General features: G+C 37.8%; 1 protein-coding gene across 7 annotated transcripts in view; it reads left to right on the top strand.

Annotated features, from left to right (window-relative positions):
• The window catches only part of ANO4 (anoctamin 4), a 178,298-nt gene that overhangs the window by 111,440 nt on the left and 48,734 nt on the right, over nt 1-18,124 (top strand). For all 7 annotated transcript variants that reach the window (XM_017737972.1, XM_017737971.1, XM_017737973.1 and 4 more), the window contains 4 exons: nt 3,825-3,956; nt 13,466-13,572; nt 15,484-15,539; nt 16,047-16,168. In XM_017737972.1, the coding sequence (XP_017593461.1) occupies nt 3,825-3,956; nt 13,466-13,572; nt 15,484-15,539; nt 16,047-16,168 (417 nt within the window). The remainder of the gene's footprint in view (nt 1-3,824; nt 3,957-13,465; nt 13,573-15,483; nt 15,540-16,046; nt 16,169-18,124) is intronic.

Genomic DNA, 18,124 nt, shown 5'->3' with positions numbered 1-18,124 from the left:
GTGATACCTTGGAAAATTAAACAAAAATATCTCCAAAATGCCTAAAAATTATACAGGCTTGGCAAAAACCAGATCATTTATATATCTACATTTATCTATCTCACTGTATGTGACATTTAATGCCATGGTACTGTTGATGCAGTTTTCAAAGGGGTCTAGCACCTGATCTACTGATTTACTGAGGTCAGTGGAAATATTGCCAAGAACCTCTAAGAGAGAAGAATTAAATTTGAAAAATCTGCATTTTGGAATAAACAACCATACCATTTTGCACATAACATTGATACATTTACATCCATGGGATGATCACTCTGCAGTATGAGCATATTAAAAAGCATTTTGTATATTAAGTTATGTCTCGGCATGCTGGTGACTTGACAGTACCAGCATTGATATCACACTATCGAATTTGCCTTTTCATGTTAGTAAGCACCAAATGAGCACTTTGCGGAGTTGAGACATTTTATCCCTCTTTGGCACAGGGTAACAGATGCACACAAATGTTGATGCTGCCCCACTTTCCATTCCCACCTTACAATAGATACTATAGTGGCCATTAGCTTTGGAATTGGTCTTGACTTTAAAGAAGATATGACTGCTTTGACTAAAGAAATAGATAGGAAGGAGAAGGTGAAGGTTCTATCATTTATATGTATTATATGAAGTTCTGCTTCATGTTCATTTCTTACGAGTCAGGATGCAATTTGAAGTCAGTATGGGAAGAGGTACGATCCTTTTTCTGGTACTTAGTTAACTTACATGAAACTTAGATATATGGTTTCAATAAAAGTATCTATTTCCTCTACTCCTAGTTCAGTGTAGATTAAAGTACTTGAAGCCTTTGTCCATTTTTTTAATTAATACCAACATTATATTGACATTCAGGCAGAATTTATTTTAGAGAGGGGTTTAGTCATAAGGCAAAGCTCAGAGCAGGTCTCCTGCAATTTGTAAACCTGACTTGAATTTTCTCTCTGAAAAATTCTAGTGATCTCAAAACTTCAAATTACAAAACTCCCCTACTTTAAAGGAAAGGACAGGTATCAGGTATCTATACAGCACCTGCATCGTGGTTAAAAACTAAACTAATACAATAGCTAGCACCACAATATGCATAAAGTTCTATGAAAGCTGACCCACTCATAAAAATCAGTCTCAATTAAAAATTCTTTTTTAATTTTCCTAACTTTCCTTTGAAAAACAGTTCTATCCCTACCCCACTTTATGGTGAGAAAACAGTTTCTTTAAAATTATTTGAGAAACACTTTGTGTGAGTTAAACACAATATGTATCTTTAGGAAGAGGGTGCTGAGTAAAACTAGGTTTGGAGAGCTAGGGCAGGATTGGAGTGGGAGAGACTCTGAGACACTGTGAAGCAGCTCCCTCTACATCACTCCATGCACCCCATTGTTCCTGGGTAGGTCACACCACTTTCCAACCCCCCTTCCCCTGTTCAGCTGAGTATGGGGAAAATGAGGCATGGATTAGCCATGAAGAAGTGATAAAAAAATAGATTTTTAACACTGTGTGTCTGTGTTTGTTAGCACCAACACCACTCTTTCAGCTTTTTCCTTTTGCAAGATGCTCCTGTACCATATGAAACTTGCACTGCTGACTGATGGCACTGTTGGAATGAGCTGGAATAAATTTTAAAATCTGGTCCTTTTTTTCCCCAAGGAATTAACTAGGGGGCGTTGTTTTCCCTGCAGAAGGCTGTACTGCATGTTCTGTGCTTTGCAGTAAGGTTTTGCAACCTTCTCAGACCCGTTTGCCAGCAGGCTGACTGAGCATGCCAAGTAATCTGAGTCTTGGGAATGGCAAACCACTCAAATTCTGGGTACACTCAGTGAGAAGCCAGCATGAATAATGCATTGCTGTTAAGTGGGGAAAGCACTCGGTCCCTTTGTGCTGTGCTTGTGGGGTGTGATAAACCTGCAGTAGGCAGTATCTCATATGTGCACATTGACTTCCAGCATGAATGGGAAAAGACTGCAGATGGGCAGGGGTGTTAATAGCTTAGAGGATTCAAACGACTTTAATTAACAAGAATGGAACAGCATATTTAGAAAAACCCTCTTCCTGATTCCTCCTGCCTTTTTCATACCCAGACACACTAAGCCTGCTGAATGTACAGTAACACAGGGCTTATGGAATTTTCAGAGGAAAAAACAGAGACTAGAAGACAGGGATTTTCCTGTAGAGAATTTACTTTCCCTTGGCATTTCTATCAGTGGCTAGACAGACTAGCTCAAGGCTGTCAGGCTGGATGCTGCAGCTGGAGAGTTACAATTGGTCAGGCTCTTTAGAGCCCTGGGATCTGACATCTCACTTGCATTCAGCACAGACATTTGCAAACTACCTCCTCCTGTGCTCCAGACTGCTGGGTCAGTGCAAACACTGCCCATGGACAGTTTGTGATTAATTAAGCGTAAATCTTCTATTATGTTTACATACATATTACAGTTTTTCCAAACAGTCCTGATGATAAATTTGCACACGCATGCAACATCCAACACCCCTCACCCCATCATGCTGTTCCAGATTGGAAATGCACAAATGGGACCAAAACAGGTACAGCTGATTTAGGTACAATTTTGAAATGTGCTCATGTTTAAAAATGAGCATTAGCTTCCTTATCTGAGATAAAAATACCTGGTGGGAGAAGGCTGGATATTCCAGGAAACACTATACGTATTTTAAATGAAAGTATGTAGCATTTTCACATTCCTTCCCCATACATTCAGCTGCCTGGGTATGGGTTTTCCTCCCTCAAACTGACTGTGAAGAGGTATCAGCGTTTGTTGGTCATAGAGTTCTTACGTTGGCTCTGTCAAAACAACCAAAACAACAACACAAAACAAACAAAAAACCCCCAACCATATTTCCAGTCCTTGAGCTTTGTTCAGAACTGAACTTTCAGTTCAAAGGAAGTCAATTCTTGCCCTTTAAAAAACATTCTGGAAACGTTCATCCAGTGACTGAAGTATGGCCACGCTTCACAATTTGTAGTCTGTGATTCTTGCAGGGATCAGTGGTTAGGACTTGGAGTTGCTAGGAACTTCTGAGAGAGTAGGGGTCATTGTGCTACACACATCTTAGCTTTCTTAGGTGTTTTTCATTATAACATTCTAGAATTTGGTTTAGATTGTCTTCTCCAATGAGCTCTGATTCTTCCCTTCATTTCACTGTGTATCTTTGCATGAGTGCACTTGTAGTTAAATCTGCCCTTTCTCCAGATCAATCGTTGTTTGCTTTCACCTTCCAAATGTAACAAGCTGCATAGCAGTCACCTGAAACCAGGGTTCTGGTTTCATGGAGGTTGTAGTATTGCAAGAAACTACAGTTGAATGAAATGAACAAAGCAGCCCATTTTTAAATAGCATCAATCACAAGGTAAGAATCCATACAGAGAGTACTAACGGGATGTAACTTGCTGGGGTTTAGCTGCCAAAAATCTTTGTCACAATCTGTTCTAATGTTTAGAGGGCAAAAATCTAGTATCGGTTAAGCCTGAATTTTAAGCTAACTGAAAATCTGAGAAATAAAGTTTTAGAGACATGACAAGCACTCACTGGGCTTACTAAGGCTTAGCACGTACCATCAGCATTGCTTTTCTGTTGAGACAAAATAAATGCTCCTCTGCAGAAAGCTCATTATTAATAATCAAGTTCAGCTTGTATAATTTGGTCTGCCTCAAAAAAAGTCAAAAGACATTGCGCCTTTTCTAGTTGTAAATACTACGTGGCCTGGTTTGACAACATGTGCTTCATAATGTAGTGAAAAAAACCATTATCTCAAATGCTCATGCTTATCATGTGCTGCAGGATCGAGAAACAGATAAGCAGGTTCCGAGGATGGTTACCCAGAAAGCCAATGAAACTGGACAAGGAAACACTGCCAGATCTGGAGGAGAATGACTGCTATACTGCTCCATTCAGCCAACAAAGGATACATCAGTGAGTATTCTATCATATCTCAATTGCAAGATGAAAACTTTGCCTTCTGGATTCACCTTGGAAAAAATTGATTTCTTAGTTCATGTCTTAAGGACTAGTGCCTTCATATTAGTCGTTTTTCACTAAAAAGGGAGAGATAGCAAGTCTGCATTTCTATTAATTAAAGGTCTGGCTCAAAGCTAAAGGAAATCAATGGGAAAGTTCCTTTTAATTCACTGGAATTTCAATTATGTCCCTAAAGTAGTCAAATGGCTATTTTCTCTCAGGTCAGAATTGCAGCTGATCTTTTCCACTTAAAGATGTGATTCGAACTTCTTTTCTCAGCATTTCTATGTCTTTAGCATAATCAAAATTAGTCCTTCATCACTGATGGCTGAAATACTGATACTCGTATTTCATTCCTAGTTACGACTGTAGAGCAAACAGAACTCTAAAGAAAATAGGAAATGTCAATTTGATTGAATTTCTCTTTCACTTTTATGGATGCAAAAGTGCTTGCAAAATGGCAGGGTTTAGACCTATCAGTGACACTTTTCCAAGCATACCAACAGCATCAGTGTTGCACAAATGTCACAGAAGCCTTTATTCACTTGCAAAATGCAGAACAGAGAAAGCCCCACATAACCTTCAGAACTCATATGGAATTCAAGAGGTGTCAAATTTTGGATGTCTTATGGGTAACTACAGTGTTTGTAATACGGGAAACAATTGTTGACTGAGAGCAAAACCACAAAAAATAGGCAACACTGATGAGGATACTAAAAGACACAGTATGAATTACAGGTCACTCAAAAATCTGAAATATGTGGTTTTATTCAAGGAGAAGCCAGGTTGATAAAGCTCTGAAATACCTAGTGAATATTTTTTCAGGGATTTGATTTACTAGCTGCAATAAGAATGAATAAAATAAACCTCTGCCACAAATGGCATCTTTCCAAATACAGCAGAAAAACAAGAACAGGTGCAAAACTCTAAGGAAATTTCAATAGAAGTCTGTGTGACACAGAGATGGGTCAGTTATTGTGCCCTGCAAGAGGAAGAGTAGGTGCATATTAGTTTCAGACTAGACCAGTTATAATAAAAAAATTAATAAATTGGGATGTCAGCATTAATGTTTTTATTGCCAGCAATATTAACTGCTAACTTCCCTTAAAATTACTGCACATAGGAAAGGGGTTGGTGGTTTGTTTTGAAAGGTTTTCTGTGGCTGAAAGGAGAATTGGCATATATGAACCAGAATATTTTTTTTTCCATTCTTCTGCCTTGCTCATGTTTGTGTTGGTAAACTGGCAGGAGCAGTTTATTAAGTAGTGTTAGTTTCATTAACACTCCTGCTGCTGTTTGGTGCTTCTTTAACGTCATTGCAGACTTGGAAACTTTACTCCCTGGCAGGCCTGACATTTTCTGCTTAGCTTTCTGTGTGTAGTCTTCCTTTTTTGTGTGTGTGAGGCTTAGAAAATGTTGGCTGAGTTGGCCTCCTTCTCCCAAAAGGTGCTGGCTCTGACAGCAGTGGTGTTCCTATCATGCTTCACTCTGTTGCCCGTGTCAGCCTGTCTTGTTTTGTTTCACTAGAATTTGGAAATACAATGACTTGTTCAATATTTGTCTAGTGAGCTGCATGCAGATATTTCAATTTTTAACCCAGAGACCCGAAATATTTTTTTAGGAATGTGAAGATAATCACAGAAATTCTTGAGATGCTGAAAAGAATTGCTATCTACAGTAACATTATGATAATTTAGCTTGCATTTTTTCAGTGGTAAGAAAAGTCCATACATTTTTGTATTTGGGACAGTTAAAGTTTTGCTAGAGTGCTCTTACCATACCGTATTGTAATACAATGAAATTGTACTGGAAGCTACATAAATGTCATGGGTAATTACTTGTGGAGTTCAGTCTTTAACAAGTACATCATCCTGTAGGCTAGAATAGTGACAATCTCCTTCCTGCTCTTGGGCCTCTAGATGTGACTCTGCATCTTCTTCCATCACACAGTTGTGCCAAAATTGATTCAGAGAGAACAGGTACAGGACAGGAGGGGTCCCTGTACTGCACCAATGCTCAGCTGGCTGACCTCAGTGTTAAGACTTTTCATTGAATATATGGATATTTTTTGAGCAAATAAAATGTTTGTAACTCACTCAGTTCTTGAAGTCCTCAGAGAATGCAGAATAAATGCAAGGCTTTTAGTCCTTTTGCACAGTATTAAGGTGGTAGCTGAAAAATGTCACTAGTGTCTGCTTTTTGTCAGAACTTATGTACAAATTTTGAATTTTAAGTTTAGAGTAAAAGACATAAAACTTTCCTGCAAATCTAGAATCCTAAGTGAAAGGAGGAGATGAGTGGGAAGTACATTCAACTGTTCTTTGAGGAATGCCCACAGGAGCCTAAAATATATAATCAGTCTTTTAATTACACTAACGAGGATATTTCTGGCTATTGTACAACTATTTCTGGAGAGCAAGATATGTATTTTTCACAGTTGAAAATATTTCAGATTTCTGTGTTGTCATAAATCACCGTTTATCCAAGACATGCTTAATGACCATGAAGTAAATCACTCACAATTACAACCATCTTGGAAGCATAAAACTCCACATTCTTAGTTTTCAGATAAGATCCCCATGGTCTCACAGTAGATTTTGCCATATGTCCTACCCGGAGGCTGCCAAGTTCTTCCTTTTTTCCCAGTTTTATGTGCTTTTCATTTTCTAAAATATTTTTCTTTAAATATTCATATCAACTTGGCTGTGTTTGATTCTGTCCAAATATCGCAATTTGGGTCTAAAGTTCCTTATTTCTTTCTTTCTTCATAGCTTCAGATGTCTTTCACATCACCAGAGAACGGGCAGTTTATCTTTTGTAATCTAGCCACATTTTCCACATAGCGGGCCCCAGTCTGATACAGATTTTATAACATGATCTGAGTACAGTTTTCATTTGTGATGGCTTCTTTTAAAATCATGGAAAGACAAATAACTGGCAATATTTACAATTCTGTGTCTGGGGAGGAAAATAATTAAGAAAAAAACCTGACCAGACCTTATTTCCATAGGAATTAATATTTTTAAAATATTGATGTACAGTGAGTGTGTGCAATTTTAGTAGATCATATCAATGGTCTTTTTCTTTCTTGCATTTTTCTTTCTCATCCAGATGGAAAAAAGCCAGATGTGGAGAAAGGTTAGCTTTTCAAAAAAAAAAAGTTTTGTTTTAAGAGGCACAGCTAGCCATCTGTCCTTCCTCCAAAACAGGCAAAGAAGAGAATGCAAGAATAACATCTGTGAGATGTGCCTATAGCTTTTGCAGTGTGGCTTCAGGTTTTCTTTTTAAGGGATTGTGGCATACTTCATAGGGTATATCACAAAGTTGTCAGTACAAGAGAAGACCAAAATTCATCTTATTTCTTAAGTAATAGGAAATCTCTTTTTGGAGGAAAGAAGTTCTGCCAGGCACTATTTTTTTTTAATTGTGTGGAATACAAAATGATAATTTTCAAGATAGATTGCTGAGTAGTGTCTCTTTTCTGCAGCCCCAACTTGGAAAAGGCTGTGTTTATACCAAAGCATTTCTTCAGAAAATTATCAGTTACAAGAATGCACAATACGTGAAAAATGTTTACCATCAGACATACTTAGTTGTTCTTCTACTACATCTTAGTTATTTTATGTAGTCAGCTGCTGGTCACTTGGGAATAGTAACAGTAGCAATCAGCTGCAATTTCTTAGATAACTGTACACTAGCTAGGAAAATATGTTAATTGCTGTTTAGAGATTTCGAGCTCTATATCAGGAGCTATTTTCCCCTTTGTTTTTTCTTTCAAAGGCAATAAACTCTCTGATTAAATATTAATGTAATATATAATTGAATAACCACTTAAATATTTATTACTTTGTGAAAATCAGATTAAATATTTACTCAGTTAGGAGGACTGGGATAGTAACTTGATTAATTAAGCAAAAATGGCCCTACATACCAGAGGTGAATGGAGTGATTCTCATTCGTATTATGTTCCCTTGTGGTACATGAGTCTTGTATTTTTTCCAGATTTCCAAGATGTGTGTCTCTCAGGGGGGACCAACTTTTCAAGCTTTTTGTGATGTTCAAATTGACCTTAACAAACCCCATCTCTACCAAGATGATCTGTGCCCATATTCCCCTGAGCCACCTTACCCCAAATTCATGGATAGATCGGGGAGCTGCTGCAACTGGAGACATGGCACAGGGCTGCATGGACACTTACTTGTTTTTTACCAGGATGGTCGTTCTGCTGTTTAAATACACCTACAGTATAGTAACCATACATTTGTAAATGGCTTTTTATAAATGAGGAACCATGGTTTTGTAAATGCTGCCCTCAAACTAATCTCCGTGCTTCCAAACTTGGACATGCCCTGCAATGGGTTTTTTGATTCTCTCTGCTTCTGAAAGTTTTAATTGCCTGACAAATAGAATGAAGAAGGGCATCCCTGAAAAAAACATAAGGCTCCTTCTATCTCAGATGAATATTTCTGAGTGAACCAATTTAAATTAAGAAGTGATCTGGGGGGAAGACTGATCTGGAGGCAAGGGCAGAGGAAGGTAGAGGAGAGATTCAGCACTTCCATGACTATTTTACTTTGGCAGTTTTGAGGCTGTAGTGCCAGTTTGGAAACAGAGAGAGCCACTACAACATTCTTCATTCCAAAGTCACCCTGGTTTAGGCATATGATATGAAAAACGCCAGTTAACCATTAATAAAAATGTCCTTTTACATAAACAAGACAGTCAGCTGCAGCCTTAAAAGTCAAGGAAAATGAAAATTGACAAGTGCTAATAATATACCCATTTTCAAACAAAAAAAGTAGATAAATGTGTGGTACTATTCTCAGGGGAATACTGCAGGCTCGCCTTGTTGCTGGTACTACAGCTGGTGATTTATTTTCTCTATGTTAAATGAGCCAAAAACCTGCTATTGCCTCAGCCAATAATAGGTTGGCTGTTGGCTCAGTGATTTACCTGGGAATACAGAAGGTTGGGCATTTTTCCTGTGCCAAAGAGTACACTACTCACATAGAGATTACTCCTTCTAGCAACATCTGTGCTCTTAGTTTGTACTGCTTCCAGCAGAAGGTACTTCTAGATATGGTGAGTGTCAGACATCAAATGTTTCAGTGTCTGTGGATCCTATGGTGCAAAAACACACATGGATCTGTGCATGCATCCATCCTCCCTTTGTAGCTTTGTCACCAGACCATGGGTGTTCAGCTTTCAGCTTGTATATCTTGCCAGTAAAGCAGAAAATAGCCTTTTCCTGCTGTTTGCTTTTCCAAAATATATAAAGTAAAATAAAACAAGAAAAGTAAACCCACTTTTTTTTCAAATGTGTTTTCAAAGATTCAAGAGCTAAATTTACCCTTAAAGGGTTTGTACAACCTGCAAAATTACCAAAGAGAATGTATGAACAGGAATTCACTGGTAGTTTTTTCTTGGTTGAATTTGCACTAATTTGAGGCCTTTCTTCAGACAACAGTTAGCTTTGCTGTGCTTTGCTATCCACAGAAAGATAGTTTGAAATTTCTAGTTCAGAGTCTAGTTAAGAAGGCTACAAATACGGTTTCAAAGCAATTAACCTTCACTGACTCTTCATGTCTCTTACAGTGTAAATGTAAGAGCAATATTTCCAGAATGACATTTTTAAAAGGGACTTTAATTAAGGATCAACTCTGGAACCTTTCGTTCCAAAAGTACTCTCATTATCTTCATTGGGATTTTCATTTTGAGTAAGGACATCTCACACAAATAAGGCTTACTGGACCAAGTTAATGATTATAGCTGTTGTGGAACAAATCACTGGCTTTATCTACCTATACATTAACTTCACAGGTAATAAAAATTATAATGTATTAATCCTTGCTTATTTTTTGTTTTACAAATGAGATGACAAAGTGGTCAAAACCTTTCGTGAAAAGTCTCATAAATGAAGTCTAAACCCTTACTGAGCTTGAAAACAAGCTGTATTGCTCTTACGAATATTCAAATCCTTGTGCATGTTGAAAATCTAACAAGGGCAGCAGAAACAGAACAGCTGAGGAAATTCTTCTACCTAACAGCAACAAGGGTTAAAAAACTTGCTAGAAAGCCTCTGCTCTATACAGTTCATAGCTCAGTAATGTCTGATAAATGTTTATGTGTACCTAGTTTGAAAATATCTTCAGCTCTGGCCCCTGTGAACTGAAATTTGAAGTGTGAGGTTCTTCACAGACTGAGAAAATCTTTCTCCTCTGAATTCTTCATTGGATGCTGTAGATCATGGAATAGATTTGATGGTTATTCTGTGAATATGGATTTACCACCCACATTCAGAAATAAGACAAACTGAAGCACAAAAATTTGAGGGGAAGAAATGTCCATAAAGCATGGGAGGAAGGGGTGGTGGTTAAAAGGGGTAAGTCCTACACTGAGCTGCCTGATTCTCACTGACAAGAACGACTCCTGTGATTTTTGAGATAAATTGGAACCTCCCTGGCATTGTCCTCATTTATGTCAATGTCCAACTGGGATATTGTAACACACAGATACAACTAGCTGAGATGTTCTCAACCTCTCAATGCCTTCCAGTCATGTCCGACTCTTTTTGTTTCCTGTGCCAGAGGCCCCTGCCCCCTTGATTATGGTGATGCTGCTCTTTCTGAGCCTACTCTACAGACAATTTCACAGAAAAAAACCTGAGTATTTGAGTTAAGCAAATGAAAAAAGCCCTATGATTTTTATGTCCAAAAATAAGCGAGGATTAGTTTTTAAACTTTACTACATGCAATTCTATCCCGAAATAATGGTATGGTTAGGGATGGTCCAGGACATCCAGAGGATTCATTCTGGCATTCCTTTTTCACCTTTGCTGAACTCTAGCATCTCTTCTTCATCCATGTCTTCATGAATAACTTTGGAAAATGCTCAAGGGCGTGGTTTTAGCCCACTCTGATCATGGTGAGTTCTTCCTCTCCTCTCCCCCTCCTGCCCTCAGATGCCTTTTACTGGCACAAGACTGGGCAGGTCAGAACCTCTGCAGCTCATATTCTCACGTGTTTTAGGACTGCTTCAGCTAGTTCTGGAATAGGCAGAGTTCTTCATGGTAGTTATTATACAGAGGTGTTTACATCTGCTTCACAGACGCGTCTGGTTATTTCTTGCCCATGTGAGATCAAAAGCTATAATAACACAATTGCAAAGTTTGCAAATGAATGCAAATGACTTAAGTGTTTCTTTAAACAAGTGATTCTTTCTTTGTTTTTAGAGTTTGCATAATCCTTGATTTTTGCCTTTTTGCATTAATGACTCATGAAAGTAGAAATGCCTAAATACAAAAAAAATACTAAATAAGTTCTCCAGAAAAGACGATGAAATGACTACCTCTAGTTGCGGTATGAGACAGTTGTGATAACAGATGGGCAAAATAACATTGTATTACAAGGAAAATAGATTAAGGTGTTATCTGGTTCCATGCTGCAAGTTTCCCAGATAAGGTGATTCAATTCTCAGTTGTATCCTACAAGAGCTCATAGCTAAGTCAGAATGAAAATTACTGTGCTGTGTTTTGATATCTGTGAAGTTATCTTCACAGTTCTTTTACATTTATTCCTGTTTGGGAAGTGAGATCTTGGAAAGTCAGTCAGTAAAAGAAAATTAAATAAAGAGCAAAAATCTCTAATTGTTCATTTCTGTTTTACTCCTGCTTTTGTTTCTGCTGCTACTAAAACAGCCTAATGCAGAGTTTCAGCTTCAGCTGAAAACAACAGTGTTCTACCTGCTTCAGAGTTTAGGTGGGGTTTTTTTAATATATAATTTCTATCAGCATTAAAACTTACATGATGACTGTAGTTCTTTTTTCTCAAAATTCTTTTAATAGTTATTACTTTACATACTGATTACTTTCAACTGAATTTGATACAGCTGCAGCTGTAAAGATACATCTCTATACCTGCTTATCTTTATGCATCTGAAAGATAAGCTCAGTCTGACATACTTTTTGAGTAACAGCAGCTTGAAATGGAATAGTGTCCCAAAACTGTTCCTATGCAGAAAAGGCAGTGGCCAGTGGACACCAATTGTATTTGCTGTGTGGTACCAGCCCACTGGTAAATCAGCGTGCACATGGTGGTCAGCCAATATGCATAAATCAAATTACTTTAGGTAGGTACTCTAGGGCATGCATAGGACTTTGGGAATAGTAGGGATGTGGGAGAAAGCCGGAAGTACTGACTACAGTAATGAGTAGATTGTAGACACAGAAATGGCCTGTGATTATCTGGGGTGGAGTGGCAAAGGAGACATGAGATAGTAACCTCTAGAAAACCAGGTTTCATTACTTCTGGAGCTCTTGGAGAAACTTGTCTTACATATCTTTACTATAGGATTTTTTTTTTTTACTGTCTGCCTTTGAAGCAGCCCATAAGGAACTTATGTACACGTTGTATTGTATTGAAAATTCAGCTGAGAATTTTGATAATAAAGAGGGAGCATATGAAGTTCTCAAAGTCCAGAAGTTGAACTCCTTGTTTTTCAAAATTACTGTGGAGGTGCAAAGCCATATATTATTTCCCATGGGTAAAGATTCATTCTGAAAAAGCAGATTTTCATTTGAGCAAAATTACCTGAGGGGAAAACTGAGCAGTGAATCTCACATCGTGCAAAAGAGAAGATGATGTGAGTCCATGCCAAGCTCCTGATTAAGATGATCTCATTTAAGGCTGTATTTGTCTAGTGTGCTGTCTTACAGACCAATCTCTCTATGACACCTCTATGACCGTAACATTTTATTTATCAGTTTATTCAATTTTGCAGCTCTTCAAAAACACAGATGAGGAAAACAATATTGCCTCCTATCCACAGAGTTTGTTGGGTTTTATAAAAATACATTCAGACTCACCACAATTCTGTCTAACCTATTGAACATTGAACCAGAATATTAACTGGATAAATGGTGTCTGAAAGCTAATTTTCTGCTGTATTTTAGCTTCCAGGACCAAATATAGGAGTATATGATACTTTCCATTTCTAACATATTATTCAGTAGTAGTTTTTGGTAAGAGTGGTTTACCAATAGATGTTTCCAGCTGGCTCATAATGGTAAAGCGTAACAAAAAGCCTGGAATAGAAATGGAATGTGAATTTCTACTGCTGCACTTACAAAGATATGCTTTTGCAAATTTTTGTGCAAGAATTTTGTGGTTTTCAGTGAATTACCTAACAGTGATGCTTACCATAATGAATACTTAAATATCTTCTATCTTTCTCCAGACTTCTCCATCTTTGTTAGATGTTCTTTGTTCTTTGTTAGAGAATGAATACTGATACTGACAGCATCTCACCTGGCTAATCATCTCTTAATCAAGTGTCTTTAATCCTTCTTGCACTTGCTTACATACTGTAGATTTTTAGAGTGTCACAGAAAGTAATGGAACTAAATATTTGCCTTAAACATGTTATTATATGTTTCTGAGATGCCCTTGGTTTTTATTTTCATGTAGTTTCATAATACACAACAAAGACACTTTCTTCAATAATGCTACAAGAAGTAGAATTGTACACCATATCTTACAAAGAGTGAAATATGAAGAAGGGAAAAACAAAATTGGTAAGTACTGAGCAATGTGCTTTAAAATGTGTGATTAAAAAAAAGAAAGGAGAAGTCTTCCTGGGCTGATAACAGACTTTTCTCCTTCCTTTTTAATCACCTCAGTTTAGCCTGTTTACATCTCAACCACTGCTGTTGTGGGGGCTTTGCCTGGAAGATGTGATCACTTCCACGTAATATCAGTCAGCTTTCACAGGCATATGTCACCACAGGGGATTTATCACCTCTGCAAGGGAAGAGGCTGATTTAAACAAGAAATATGAACAGATTACGAGCAGTGGAGAAGCAGAGAGACTCATGCAGGAAAACTTCTACTCTTTCATAAAAACTTGCTTAGAAGGATGGCAAGATTTGTGCTGCTCTACATCTCAGCCTACAGGGCTGCTCCCTGGATACCTATCCATCCCTAAGGGAGATGGAAGACTCTGTATCTCTGTTGTTGCTGTAAGTCAAAAGGGAGTTCACCACTGATGTCCTCAGTGCCAAGACTGCTATGCATAACTGTGTCTTCACTTTCAATTAGTGAGTGGAGTGAACATTTGGAGTGGCACGTACACAGATCCAGGAGAGCAGGCAGTGACAGAGGAGGGATAGAATATGAAACAGTGGTCACCTGCCAAGTGGTACGGAGCACATACTGCTTGAGTACCACATAGAGAGAAACATAGAGACAATCTCCATAAAACTCTGCAGTCTATTTCATTTCCCTGCTGTTTAAACCTCACCTTTCCTGAAGAGGAAGAGAAATATCCCAAAACTTCCCATGTTTCTTTCTTTCTCAGCTGCTGGGATGAGGGCAGCAATACCTCTAAGCAGAGCAGACGTTGCATCTAGTGCAAACACTTGCAGTCCCTGCCTACAGCAAGATCCCAATCCCTCACATGTCAGCTTGTGCTGTACCTACAGTGAACACAACCTTGCATTGATCGCTGGGCAGAGCAAAGCCCAGCTCAGCTGTACAAGTTTTACTTTTTTGCCAGAGGCACTGGAAGAAAGTATATTCTGCCAGGCAGGTACTGATGCCACCACAGAAAGTGCTATTCATATTGAATATTCATATTGATATTCATATTCCCGTTGCTGTGTCCTTGCTGCTTTGTGTCCTCTGTGAATTAGGAAAGGAATCAAGACTCCACACCTCTTGGTCAATAGAGTTCAAACACCTTCACATTCTTAGTGTGGATATTTTGTTTTGCATTGCCTGGTAACTGCTCAATCCTATTTAGGTGATTTTCCAAGTGAAAAGCACCAGCATCTCAGCAGATATTAGTTCTCAAGGCTCTCGTTGAGGAGGGACAAGCCCTGAGTGAGTGGGGTGTATGATTACTTTTTTGTGCCACATAGGAATGATTTTGGTTTAGGTTCCTGTTTATTTTCTAGTCTTGCACTGCTGCAGCTTGTCTTCTTCCTTTTTGTCTGACCAGCAACTTTTGTAAGACATAAACTGAACATATTTTAGAAAGTTGTTATCATATGGAAATTAAGAGTTTCAGTTGCTTTAGTGGTCTGCAATTCAAAAATGTCGAGACCTTCTCTGAAATTTTTAGCTCCCAAGATATGCAGCTTTTCATCTAAACAGCTTTGTTAGACAATATTTTATGAGGTTAAACTTTAAACCTAGTGTGAAGTCTCCAATTTCACTGAAGTTACACTAAAGATGGATTTGGCGAACGAATCTTTAAACCTCCAGCATAATAAATGATAGATTCTGATTAATATTTGAACATGTCCTTCTTTTTATTATATCTTAGTTATCAAAATCTATAAAAGATTAATTTTTCTACATGTATCTTGTACTGTCAATGGGCTTCAATCTTCATTTAGTCAGTTTATTATGAAAATGTGTTTTGCTTTTTGCTTAGCAATTTTTCTGCTCCTATTGGTAAATAATTGAATACTTTTGATTCTTAGGTCTGAATCGATTGCTCAGTAATGGCTCCTATGAAGCTGCATTTCCTCTTCATGAGGTACTTTTCTCAGTTTGTTTTTTTTTTCTTTTTGAACAGACATTTGCCACAAAATGAATTCTTAATTGTGTAATCATTTATCCTCAATCTTTTTAATGTCTGCCTCTGACATGTTTCCATTTATCGGTGCTTTTTTCCTTGGGGAAAAAAAGAGATGAGTAAAGAAAGTCCTTCTGGATCTATTCTGTAAAAACTATTTGAGTTGATATATCATTATGTTTTCAAAGAGGAAAAGCCATTATGCTCTGGGGGTTTTTTTGAGATTCTCCAAAGATTTTCTTTGTGTTTATAGCCTATGACTTGAATATAACTTATTATGAATATCTTAGGAAGAATAATCTCAAATCTTAGTGACATCAGTTGATATTTTTTTAATGTCGTATTTAGCTTTTGGAGCACAAGTATGGAGTTTGAATAAATTGTGTTATCCATACTGCTAGTAAGAGCGATTTCTTAAATATTCTTTTTTGCTGCTGTTATTCATTAATGTCCAGATTTGTATTTTAGGGAAGTTACAGAAGTAAGAATTCAATAAAAACCCATGGGGCAGAAAACCACAGACACCTGCTCTATGAGTGCTGGGCTTCCTGGGGAGTGTGGTATAAGTACCAGCCACTGGATCTTGTAAGGTAAGACTCACTTGCTTTTATTATGTCACATTATAGATGCTTTGAGCACGGGTTGTTTCACTTCTGCCAAAACCATGAAAAGTTCCGTTAATTCATTAAAAACTGATCCTGAAGTCATGGGAAACCATTTAGTTCATGGTGCCACTACATCCAAAGATGTATATATAGAAAAGCTTGTACAAGGACTTGAAAGTGAAAGAAGTTTCCTTCTAGAGTTTCCTGACACCATAATTTGAAATGAAGTGTTTGCAGAATATTTAAGAGAGAAAAAAAGGAAGAGAGAGATCTGCGGAGCCTGGATATACCTGATTAGACATCTGTCCACAGGAGGAGTTCTTCCTCCTTGGAGAACGGCTCTGGTGAATGACAGGCTCTCATCAACTAGATTTTCTTCTTCTGAGAAACAACCACAGAATGAGCTCTGGATGAAGTTTCATGATGCTTACAAATGGCACAGAGCAGAACTGACAGTTCTGAATGTGCTACCGTATCCAGCAACACTAGTGGTGGAAGTCTCCTCTGTACCACTGCCCTTTAATTCAGACCAGCTACATCACCACTGTCTGGAGTTTTATTCATCTTGGAAGTAGTCTGCAAAGACAAAAACCACAAGGAAGCTGAGATGTGATTCCGAGTTCTTATAGTCCTCTTAAATAGTGCTTTCAAATAGCCTTGCATGCACTAATAGAGAATTACATATTTCTTGCGCATATAGAGAGAGCCAGAGCCTTTACTTATTGTGTTGGCAGAACTATTATTGGACAGTAATGGGATTTTTCTACTTGAAGAGAGGAATACAGAGCTTCAAGAGCCTATTAATAAAGTCTTCAGATGTGTCAGGAGCACTGAAGACACTTTGGCCATCAGGAAGGGTCATTCACAACATGCAGCTGGTCCAGCATATTAATTGCCTCTTTCATAAGTCCTGTAACTAATAGAAAACTTTGCTCTTATTTATTCTCAAAATTGTTTCCAGATGAAAGATTTCTAGAGGGTGGCCCTGGAGACAGACAGTGTTACTGATTAAGGCCATATAAAAACTATCCATTTCATAAAACAGAGAGTTTCATTTCCATGGATAAAAAGTTCACCAAGAAATACAATAAAAAATTTTACTGAGTCATGTAATTTTTTAATGCTTTACAAAATAATTTATTAAATCTCATAATTTAATCCCAAAAGCTTTTTATTTCTTTTTTAATACACTGAATAGAAATATGGAATTTTTGTCAAATTACACAATAGAAATTGCTGATTTATGGGGGAGCCAACAGTTACACTGAAGGGGATTTTTGCTTTCAATTTCCCAGTACACAATAAGATATTAATATCACAGTATAAATAACTTATCTCTAGAGAGTTTTCTAATCATTTGTCCATAGTGGTCAAGGCTTGTTCTTGTTTGTGAAAGTGCTGTTGAGGCAATATCTGGTGTTTAGTTTAATTTGATGATCAGGCATCTGAAAGGTTTTTATTAAGTATGAGAATAATGATAACAGAGTAGGCAATGTTAGAGATATGATTATTCTGGACCTTGATAGCAACCTTCTTGAGTAGACTGAGTTTAAAATTTAAGATTTTTTAAGAAGCTTTATTTTTTCATCAGACAGATTTTTTTTAATTCTGTTAAAAACAAACAAAAGAAAGGCAATTGCTACAAACCCCCTATCTGAGGTCATGAGTGTCCTGTGGTTGCCAAGTAGGTGTTTGCCCAAAGAGGAGAGGGGCAAGGGCGGTAGTGAGATTCCCTGAGCACTGACAGCAGCCTGAGTCACAAGCCACCAAACTCAGCAGGTCCAAAGCTGCAGTCCCAGCCCAGTCTGCTGTTTGCTGCCTGGAACACATCCACAGCTGTGATGAATTCACTGAAGGAGGGGTGACACAATAGGAAAAGGGGATGCCTTTTTCTTCTCACTTCACAGATGCTGGATTACTCACATTTCCTCAGCTCCTGCT

The sequence above is a fragment of the Corvus brachyrhynchos genome, unplaced genomic scaffold (assembly GCF_000691975.1).
Source record: "Corvus brachyrhynchos isolate BGI_N302 unplaced genomic scaffold, ASM69197v1 scaffold56, whole genome shotgun sequence".
NCBI classification, from domain to species: Eukaryota; Metazoa; Chordata; class Aves; order Passeriformes; family Corvidae; genus Corvus; species Corvus brachyrhynchos.
Note: the sequence above shows the minus strand (reverse complement) of the source record. Positions and strands in the feature narration are given on the sequence as shown.